General features: G+C 33.8%; 1 protein-coding gene across 1 annotated transcript; it reads right to left on the reverse strand.

Annotated features, from left to right (window-relative positions):
* Nucleotides 1-6,003: 6,003 nt before the first annotated feature.
* LOC145128465 (putative xyloglucan endotransglucosylase/hydrolase protein 23) lies at nt 6,004-7,224 on the reverse strand. Its single transcript, XM_079063253.1, has 3 exons — nt 6,909-7,224; nt 6,625-6,818; nt 6,004-6,543 (listed from the first exon to the last, which is right to left on the reverse strand). Exons 1-3 carry the CDS (start codon nt 7,182-7,184, stop codon nt 6,147-6,149), a joined length of 867 nt encoding a protein of 288 aa, XP_078919379.1. The 5' UTR covers nt 7,185-7,224; the 3' UTR covers nt 6,004-6,146.
* Between the last annotated feature and the right edge of the window lie 4,990 nt (nt 7,225-12,214).

A 12,214-nucleotide genomic window follows, 5' to 3' on the forward strand; every position in this document is an offset into this window, starting at 1 on the left:
CACCACCAATTATTTACAACACTCCCCCTTGGATGACATCATTTTAGCATTCAACTTTGACGTACTGCCTCATTAAAAACCTTGCTAAAGAAAACCCAGTGGGAAAAAAACTTTAGCGAAGGGAAAAAGAGTGCAGTGTATAGTTGACTCCCCCTTATTTAGACATCCGTCACATTATGTTCTATGCACATGTCGCATTCCGATGCCATGGCCATGTTTCCTGAAGATTGCAGTAGGAAGTGCCTTCGTAAAAAGGTCTGCTGCATTGTTACTGGATTGAACATATTTGATTTCAACTTGATGGTTCTTTATAAGCTCTTGAGTGTACTCAAAAAACTTTGGAGGTATATGTTTTGTCCTGTCGCTCTTGATATATCATTCTTTCATTTGAGTAACACATGCTGAGTTATCTTCGTATATTAAAGTTGGACCTATATCCTTTTCAAGTCCACATGAAGTTAAAACTAGTTGTGTCATCGATCTTAACCATGTACATTCTCTACTAGCTTCATTTAGTGCAATTACTTCAGCATGATTTGAGGATGTGGCAACAAGTGTTTGCTTTTGAGAACGCCAGGAAATTGCGGTACCTCCATTCATGAATACGTATCCAATTTAAGATCTAGCTTTATGAGGATCCGACAAATAACCTTCATCTGCATAACCAATTAAGCTTTCTTTTGAATTGTTAGGATAAAATAACCCTAAATCACTAGTTCCTCGAAGGTATCGAAAAATATGTTTTATTCCATTCCAATGTCTTTTTGTTGGGGCTGAACTAAATCTTGCTAGCAAGTTTACAGCGAAATAAATGTCAGGTCTAGTACAATTGGTAAGATACATAAGAGCTCCAATTGCATTTAGATATGGTACTTCTGAACCAAGGACTTCTTCATTTTCTTCGCATGGACGAAATGGATCCTTGTCAATATTTAATGATCTAACAACCATTGGAGTGCTTAAAGGCTTTGCATTTTCCATATTGAAACGTTTCAAGACTCTTTCTGTGTAATTTGATTGATGCACAAGTATTCCGTTAGGCATATGCTCAATCTGTAAACCAAGACAATATTTGGTTTTTCCAAGATCTTTCATTTCAAATTCTTTCTTTAAAAGTTCAATCACTTCAAGGATTTCTTTATTCGTTCCAATGATGTTTAGATCATCAACATAGACTGCTATGATCACATATCAAGATGTTGTTTTCTTAATAAATACACATGGACAAATAGTGTTATTTTTATACCCTTTACTTGTCAAATAAACGCTTAAACGATTGTACCACATGCGCCCAGATTGCTTTAACCCATACAAAGATCTTTGTAATTTTATAGAATACATTTCTTTGGGTTTTGCACTTAACGCTTCAGGCATTTTAAATCCTTCAGGGATTTTCATATAGATATCACTATCAAGTGATCCATACAATTAAGCTGTAACAACATCCATAAGACGCATCTCTAAATTTTTTAGATACTGCCAAGCTGATTAAATATCTGAAAGTGGTTGCATCCATTACCGGTGAATAAGTTTCTTCATAATCAATTCCAGGTCTTTGAGAGAAACCTTGAGCAACAAGTCTGGCCTTGTATCTTACAATTTCGTCTTTCTCATTTCTTTTTCGTACGAAGATCCATCTATATCCTAATGGTTTCACAACTTCAGGTGTGAGGATAATGTTCCCAAAAACCTTTCTCTTGCTAAGAGAATTTAATTCAACTTGCATAGCTTCCTTCCATTTAGCCCAATCATTTCTTCTTTGACATTCAATGACAGATTGTGGTTCGGGATCATCATTCATAATATCACATGCAACTGAATAAGAAAATATTGCACCTATATTGTCAGTTTCATTTTGGTCACATATTCTATTTGTCTGACCATAATTTAATGCATCATCCACCTTTCCTGGGGGAATTTGAATAATTCGTGTTTCTCCAGGAACACTTTCATCGTGATCTAGTGCATTTTCTGCTCCTCTTCTTTTTCGTGGGTTCTTATCCTTAGAACCAAATGGTCTTCCACGCTTCAGGCGTGTTTTAGACTCTTGAGTGACTTTATCACCAGATTGTCCATGTGGAATTTCAATTCGAGCTGGAACATTGACAGCTGGTATATATGATTTAGTCACCCTTTTTGTGTCAGTAAATGCATCAGGTAATTGATTTGCCATTTCTTGGAAATGCATTATCTTTTGAACTTCCATGTCACATTGCTTTGTGCGAGGGTCAAGATATGATAAAGTAGGCTCATGCCATGACACATCCTTTTCCATAATCTTCTTTTCTCCACCTAATGATGGGAAATTTGCCTCATCAAATTGACAATCTGCTAGGCGTGCTGTGAAAACATCACCTGTTAATGGTTCAAGATATCTTATAATGGAGACTGACTCATAACCAACATATATTCCCAACCTTCTTTGAGGACCCATTTTTGTCCGTTGAGGTGGTGCAATAGGGACATATACTGCACACCTAAAAATTCTCAAATGGGATATATTTGGCTCTTGACCGAAAGCAAGTTGTAGTGGAGAATATACATGATATGAACTTGGTCTCATGCGTATCAATGATCCAGCATGTAAGATTGCATGGCCCCAAACAGAAACAGGAAGTTTGGTCCTCATTATCAATGGTCTAGCTATTAGCTGGAGACGTTTAATCAGTGATTCAGCTAAACCATTTTGTGTGTGTACATGAGCAACTGGATGCTCAACAACAATTCCTACAGACATACAATAGTCATTAAATGCTTGTGAAGTAAATTCACCAACATTATCAAATCTCACTCTTTTGATAGTATAATCAGGGAAATGTGCCCTTAATTTAATAATTTAGGCAAGAAACTTTGCAAATGCCATATTACGAGTTGATAATAGGCAAACATGAGATCATTTGCTGGATGCATCTATTAAGACCATAAAGTATCTAAATGGTCCAGATGGTGGGTGAATCGGTCCACATATATCACCTTGAATTCTTTCTAGAAATATAGGTGACTCCCTTTCAACTTTCATTGGAGAATGTTTTATAATTAACTTTCCAAGGGAACAAGATGCACGTGGTTTTATGCTATTGGATTGAGGAAACTTTTGGTCCTTCAATGGATGCCCGTGTGTATTCTCAATTATCCTTCGCATCATTGTTAATCCTGGGTGGCCCAACCTATCATGCCATAAACTGAATGTCCCAGGATCACAATGTTTTCCTTCTACTACCATATTTGATTCAGTCATATGTATATATGTATAATGCATACCAGAATCAAGTGTTGGTATTTTTTCAAGCACATGGTTTTTGTCTATAATATACATATATTTCTTATTTTCAATGGTCACAGTTTTTGTGTCATAATCTTTGAAATATATGTCATTGAAACTTAATAAGTTTCTATTAGACTTTGGAGAAAATAAGGCATTTTCTATACAAAAGCTTGTACCATTTGGTAATATAAAATGGGCTTTCCCGGTTCCCTCTATCAAGTCTGCAGGACCTGATATTGTATGTATGACTGTTTTTGTTGCTACTAATTCTGAAAAATATTTCTTTGATTTCATAATAGTATGTGTACTACCACTATCTGCTATACAAAGATCTCCAATCTTTTCTTGGTGTTGTGCTCCATTACAAAAATCAACAACATTTAGCGGAGTGAATTCAACATTATCAATGAGGTTTGCTTCTTTTCCTTTTCCTTTAATGGACTCTTGATAAAGTTGACAAAGATGTGCAGGTGTGCGACAGGTCCTTGACCAATGGCCTGTGCTACCACATCTATAACATGAACCATCAGATTTTTGTGATGTCTCAGTGTCATGCCTTGCCACTTTGGCCTTATCTTGTGTGTGGACATTGTTTCTTTGTGAATATTGGTAATTATTTCTTTTCTGGCCACGACCACGATTATTACCTTGTCCACGACCAGAATTATGGTTCTGATTATGGCTTTGGTTTCGATTAAAATAGCCACGGCCTCGTCCTCGACCACGTGTATTGTTTCGATGACCATCAATATTTGTAGCATTTGCTTCAGGAAGTGCTACTGATCCCGTTGGACGAGATTCATGGTTTTTCATTAATAGTTCATTGTTTTGCTCTGCAACGAGCAGACATGCATTCAATTCAGAATATCTTGTGAACTTTTGCATCCGATATTGTTGCACCAAAGTAATGTTTGTTGCATGAAATGTTGAGTAAGTTTTCTCCATTAATCTCTAGCATTTGGAAGTATAACTTCCTTTTGATGATCAAATCTTTCTTTCAAAAGATTCCAGAGAATACTTGGATCAGTAACATCAAGATATTCAAATCTCAACATTTCATCAATATGCTTACGAAGGAAAACTTGTGCTTTTGCTTTGTCTTGTGCCAAGCAATTATTAAATTCATATATAGTATTTGAGATACCCATGGATTCAAGATGCATTTTTACATCTATCATCCATGGCACATAGTTTTTCCCACTAACTTCAAGTGCTTTAAACTTGAGCTTTGCAATGTTGACATAATGTAACTATAATTTTTAAACAAAATTAAAATTAAAATTAAAATCCATTTATTTCAATAAATATTACACAAAAAAAGAAGTGGTAAAGCTAACATTGCATACAAGCCTAAAAGTAGATGAAATTCCATATTATCTTCGATGTTAAGGATTGGGATGAAAAGTAACATGACTATTATAGTCATGATTATCACAAAAGTATGAATCATCTTGAAGCTTGATTTCTTAAAATTGATTTATTTGATAGAAGAGAGAAATATTTGTTGTGGGTAAAATAAGCAGGGTAAAGATGTTTATTTATGGTAAAAAAAAATATAGTCGTTGTTTTTGCTGTTTATAACCGTTGCATATATATTCTCGTTGTGTATATATGTATATGTATTTTATAAATCATATAATAAGACTTATAACTAATACATAACTTTACTAATTAGAAACATAAATAAATATTAGTAAATGTTTAAATAAAATTATTAAGAGTATCTAAAATATAAATAAACATTGACATGTATAAATAAATATAATTTAAATGTTAGTATGCACAAATAAAAGTTAGTAGCATAATATAAATGTTAGTATGCATAAATAAAAGTTAGTAGCATAATATAAATGTTAGAATGCATAAATAAAAGTTAGTAGCATAATATAAATGTTAGTATGCATAAATAAAAGTTAGTAGCATAATATAAATGATAGTATGCATAAATAAAAGTTAGTTGCATAATGTAAATGTTAGTTTGCATAAATAAAAATTAGTTGCATAATGTAAATGTTAGTATAAAATTAGAATACATAAAGAAATGTTAGTATAAAAAATAAAAATTGTTAGTAGTCCATAATGTATAAGTTTCATTAATTCATTAGTATTATTATTTTAATATGATTGAGGTTTTTATAATTAATAGTGTTTTTACTAAGTAATACATACCTTGATTAAGATAGATGTGATTTTCCACTTGTTTACTAACCTTGATTAGAGCTTTCGTGCTGATAACGTGTTATGAATTAAGCGTAATTAATGTAACTATAAATCAAACCAAACTAGTAAACTTTGATAAGAACTTTAATTGAGAAGAAAGAATATTTAGAGAGAATATGAAAGTTATATTTCTTATAACTTTTTGGTGTGTTTCATTCTTTACAATGGAGGGGTATTTATACTATAAATTTTACTAACATATAATTGTAACTAGTTAAAAATGTTGACAAATTTGTCATGCACCAATTATTATGTCATCCACCAATTATTTACAACACCGCCAATTATTTACAATATATATATATATATATATATATATATATATATATATATATATATATATATATATATATATATATATATATATATATATATATATGGACCAAACGTACAAATTACCCCAAACCAGAGTTAATTTACTCTAAAAATAAATCAAGTTAATAGAGTTATCTTTGAATTACCTGCATCATATTCTATCTTTTCTTTGGAATGATATGTGAATATGAGCAATTAAGACATATACGAAAATTTTCATCTTTATTGATGGATTAATAGCTACAAAGAATATGAATAACAAATATAATTCTGAAGCTTAATTAGCATCAAATACATAGAACAATATATACGGAGGTCCAGCGTATCATTGTACACAGAATACTTCTTATGCCATTTTGCATTCCGGAGGAAACCCTTGAGGAAATCTCTTGGAATCAGAGCAGTAGTTGTAGATCATGTAATTCTTCTGCACCCATTGTAACCTTTCCTGCTTTGTGTTATCCAACTCCTCGGATAGCCATGCCTGATTGCCACCGGAAGATGCAGAGCCACCACAAGACGATTTCCCAGAAGACACCACACAAGCATCGGCCCTAAAGTTTCTGTAGGATGCTGTGAACGGGGCTTGACTCCAATCGGTTTTAATCAACCCACCCCTGGTCGCCCAATCATCAGCATTCCATAAGCTAGAGTGTATTCTCATGGGCTGATTTTTTGGAAACGGAACTCCAATAGATTCGGAATTCTTGAACTCTCTAATGGGTGTTCCATCAACAGAAAATCTAGAAATGGACAAAGGAAGATCAGTATTTGACATGGTTCATTGTATGTAGAAATTATATAAAACTTAAGATGATACTTACATGATTCGTTGAGGGTTCCAAAGGATGGAATAAGTGTGGAAATCAGCAGTTGGATCGAACCACAGGTAGAATTGCTGTTCTCTGTTGCCTTTGCCTTGACTGAATACATTTGTATGAAGAATATAGGGATCACCACTCAAGTTACCCAGGAACTCAAAGTCGATCTCATCCCAGTTCGATCCTTTTGAAGACAACTGCAAATACAATCATAGTACATAATTAACATTCATATTCAGTAAACTATTTCCCAGCCTAGAAAGTATGAAAGATAGCAAGAAACTTACATAGTAGGCAGTGACTGTGCCTGCGGAGTTGCCGGGTACCAGCTTCAGCTGCATATCGATTTTGCCAAACAGGTACTCGTTTCTTGACTCAAAGCCAGAGCCAGATGATTTATCGAGGGAAAGAGTTAAGAGTTCGCCATTTAGTATTTTACCACGGCCATCACCCCAAGTGATATCAAACTCATTGTTGAAATCAGCGGAGACTATTGAAGTGCTCCCTAGAAATATAGAGAGCAGAAGGAAAGTCGAAAACTTTGACGTGTAAGAGAAAGACATTTTATGCAGAGGAATTGCTTATTGATAAGTTGAAGATAAGATGCATGAATTGTATTGTATTTATAGGGCGTGTACTGTTTGGAGATTGAAGGAAGGTGGGGGCGAAGGTGAGAGTGGAGGAGTATTTAGTGAAGTTAGGTTGGTGACGAGGTTTTGATCATAAAACAGCTGGTATTAGCGTGTATCGATCATATCTATAAAGTGGACGTGAAAAAGACTGTGGGTTGTTTTTTTAAAAGATAATATCATTGACGGATGTTTTGGTCAAGACGCGTTTTAAAATTATCGTTTTTGCATGGGGGATTTCTTTCTGGCTATTCAACCGCCTCAATGAAATTATAGAATGTATAAGATTTTAGAATACGTTACCTTAATTATGTATTTATTATTAAGAGTTTTTATCTAAAATAAATGAAATTCCCAATATAATATATATTAGGGAAAGAAACAAATTTGTATGTCGCTATTATAGATAAAAAATGTAATATTGGTACAAAAAAAAAGTAAAGTTTGTTGGTATTATGGATATAAATGTAGTATACGTTGCTAAAATGGATAAAAATGTAAACATCTTACATAAATATGTAAATATGTTTCTATTATGGATCAAACATCCAAGTACGTTGCCTATATTGGTAAACATAGTAAATTATACATTTCTATTATGGATTAAAAATAAAGTATCTTGCTATAATTGGTAAAAACATAAATATTATGTTTATTGTTTAATGAGGGTAAATATGATGTTATTTCTCTCTCTATTTTATACTAATTATATATGATTGTTTTAAACATTTTTTAGGTAAATGAATTGGAGAGTATGTTAGAAAGGGACGTGAAAGAACAGGATGAGATGCAAGCCTGTATTAAAAGAGAGGTAAAGCTACAAGATGAGATGGAAGTTCGTCGTCATGGATAAATGGTTGAACTTGTGAAGCAATTCACCTAAAGCGGTAAACCCACCGACTCGTCCTATGAAACACCCCTCACATGGGTTATTTGAAAATAACATTTTAAAAAAAAATCCAAAGCTTAGTTTGTGGAAAACAGTCTCAAAGTTTAAAATTTCAAGAACACAGTTAATGTAACGTACCAATTTAAAGAATAAATGTTTCATTTTAAAACTGGCATAAACATTCATTCTCGTAAAGGTACATTCAAAACAAAATCATTTGTTCATAAATCGAAATCCATAAATCATAGTTATAACGAAAATATCGCAGAATCACCAATCATAAAACTATTGATGTGTGTGTACAGTTACATATTCGCATCCCCACGAACTGATAATGTACCTGAAAATATTTAATCCACAACTGTAAGCACAAAGCTTAGTGAGTCCCCCAAAATATCATATACAACACATCACAACAAAACATATATAACAGGTATGGGTTATCAGTAGCCTTATGGACTATCAGTAGCCCTGAGTTATCAGCAACTCAAATACAACGATTTGGGTTATCAGCAACCCTAAGTTATCAACAACTCACATAGAGCAAATAGGTTTATCAGCAACCCCGAGCTATCAACAGCTCACATACAATAAACTGGGTTATCAGCAACCCCAAGCTATCGGTAGCTCACATACAACACATGATATAAGTAACACAGTCAGAAAACTCACTTGAACTAAATAGCAGAAGCTCAAACGCAACCTTAAAAACGGGAACGGCTAACACAAGCTACCTAAAGCCAAACCATAACTAGCCCTTAGCTAAGCACTCAATTTTACCAAGATTTATCACTTCCAATCTTTCAAGAGTTACATAACACTAGGAAACTTGCTCGTTTTCTAGATCCAAATGAAATGAAATAAAAAGGTAGAGTCTTGAATGCTTACCAAGGTCCAGAACTTAAGTGGAAGTTGCACACCCACAGGGTCTAACTTGCTTGCACCTCAACACCTTGATCCTTCCTCTAAATACACCAAAATGTCAAGATTCTTACAAAACTAACAAATAGGGGCTATGGTTTGCTTCTATGGAGAGGGAGGCTGAAAATGAGGTGAAACCATAGCCAACATGTTGCTTAAATAAGGGCCAAAGCCCGAACTCTAGGGTTTAGGAATTTGCCGTTGCCACGTCGTAGTGAATACTCGACCACAACGTGGTCAATGCTCAAACTCGCTCTTCATTTAGATGACGTGGCCACGCCATGGTAAACACTCTACCATGCCGTGGCACAAGATTTTTCCCAAACCTTATCTACAAAATCCTTGAGCCTAAAACTAATCAAATCGGGAAAACGGGTGTTGGAACTCTCCCCCACCTAAATTAGATTTCGTCCTCGAAATATGTCCTTACGGATTACTCCTTAAATACACTTCAAAACCCTTATGGGTTTTCCAAGGGGCTAATGTCATAAAAACCCTCAAGTTTTTTCGGGGTTTTGTCGGTTTTGCCCAAAGTTGAATTTTATGTCCGTTTTTACCCTAACATTTTCCAAAAAATGTTTGATTTTACCCTTTTACCGATGATAACAGGTTACCATTATATATAACTTCGCAAAAAAACCCTTAAGTTTACAGTTTTTTTACGTTTTTACCCTTAAGTTTATAAATTTTTAACAATTTTACCCTATGTATTTTTTTTTCATATTATACGTATTAAAGCAGAAAAATCATATTTATAAATGAAAAAAATTTAATTAAATATTGTATTTACATTTTTTAATGTGAATTCTTTATATATATATATATATATATATATATGTGTGTGTGTGTGTGTGTGTGTGTGTGTGTGGATTTTTTTTTCTTGGATAAACCATTTAAGATGTAAAAAAAACAAATTAATATGTTTTTAGAACTACAAATATTTATGTTTATGTATTTAAAAATATACATATCAATAAAAAAAACTTGTTCATTCATAAACATGTTTATATAAGTATATACATATATTTTTAGAAGTGTGAATATGTATTTTGATATATGTTTTTTTAAAGTATAAATATATTTTTAGAAGTATAGATACATATTAATATATAAAATGTAAAAGTATGTATTTATACTTCTAAAAACTATATCTATAAAACACATATTCATAATTCTAGAAATATTATTTATCTTTTTAAATGGTATAACCATGCAAAAACACAAACACACACAAACAAACAAATATATATATATATATATATATATATATATATATATATATATATATATATATAACATTAAAAAAAATATAAATACAATATTTAATTAAATATTTTTTCGTATATAAATACGATTTTTCTGCATAAATATGTATATTATGAAAAAAATATACTTAGGGTAAAAGTGTAAAAAAAATTATAAACTTAAGGGTAAAAACGCAAAAAAAAAATGGTAAACTTAAGGGTTTTTTTGCGAATTTAATATAATGGTAACCTGGAAAACCTGTTATCACCGGTAAAAGGGTAAAATCGAACATTTTTTCGAAAATGTTTGGGTAAAAACGGACATAAATTTCAACTTTGGGCAAAACCGACAAAACCCTGTAAACTTGAGGGTTTTTATGACATTAACCCTTTTCCAAGCCCACTCCTTTCTGTAAAATCCATCACATATCCATTTACCAAGGTCTGCGATTAACCATCTTAAGGTCTCAATGAGCAGGCGCAAAATCCATTCCTAAGCGAACAAATTCTAATCAAATTCCATCCACCGCAGCCCTGGAATGACACTCTAAATAGATGGCCAATAAACAACCCAAACACTTGAAAACACTCAATTGTAACAATTCACCTCCCCTCCCGAAAGGTACAACCAAACTCATAGCAAAACTACTCAAATCGGGAAAGCTCTCGAAACTGTGACTATAAACCAACTTTATCAACATACTTCACAAAACCGGGAACCATCAGTCCAAACTCTAGGAAACCTACATAATGATGGACAATCATCCATTTGTCATACCTACTTCTAGCCCTTGACTAGGAACACCACCAAACCGTGCAAAACAAACACTCAAACCATTCTAATAGTGAATTCCAACCAATCCCAAATCTGAAATGACGCCTAAAAGACCTCAAATGCACACTTGACTTCATGAAAAACTATCACTAACCCACTGCTCCTATGAGCGTAACAATGGTTAATCCAAAAATTCTGCACGACATCCAAACCTCCATAACAGCTCACGTGTACAGCCATTTGACAATCATCCAAGAGGCCTACAACGAACTCTAACAATGATAACTTAACTTACTCAAAACCATGCTCACAAAATCCACTAAGAAGAAGCTCAACAAGGAACTGTCGATAACCACCTATGATTTTTCCAACAGGTCATTAGCCTACAGATGCTTGACCCAACCCTGTCGGCCACTGAGCCACTAGTGGCAATACCATATTGTTCTAACTCTCACATAGGCCAAAAGGCCAACAAACCGAAACCCAAAGGTCTCATCTACCTAAGTCGTATCCATACTTGTTCACGATATGTCGTGACACCATCTATTCATTGGAATGATAAGCTCACGGTTCCACACCGTTCTTTCCATCATCTAACCACGGGCCTGAAGACTCACGACCAACACCTCAGTGGTCCTGCAGGCACACAGCCATCATCCTACTGACATGCATGAACCAAGTTAAAATCTCACTCAGCACTTACCAAACACAACACGAGCCATACCATCCTATAACACATAACCCCTCTGCAGACTAGGCTGCCACCGATGCGACACCAGATGAAAACATAATCGTAAGAAACCAGAAAACATGATAACCAGAGGAATGCTTGTTTCAACTTGAAATCAATAAATAAAACAAGAACCATGTCATAATATCGGACCAAGTGTTCTCAGGCTATCTTACTTATTTCACATACACCCTTCACGACGACGTTATTGGACTGACCAGATTTCACACTCCCAATGTGAACACACCACACTCCTCAGGCCGACTGTGTTTGTTCTTCATCACAACCTTACCCAAAAGGTGAATTACAATCAAAACCAACTAATTGGTGAACCATTACGATTAATCAGAACCTTCTCTTAACAACCAAAACAAAATCCTAGCCTTAAATAAACAGAACAGATTC

The sequence above is a fragment of the Lactuca virosa genome, chromosome 8 (assembly GCF_052849685.1).
Source record: "Lactuca virosa cultivar CGN04683 chromosome 8, Lactuca_virosa_CGN04683_v6, whole genome shotgun sequence".
NCBI lineage: Eukaryota > Viridiplantae > Streptophyta > Magnoliopsida > Asterales > Asteraceae > Lactuca > Lactuca virosa.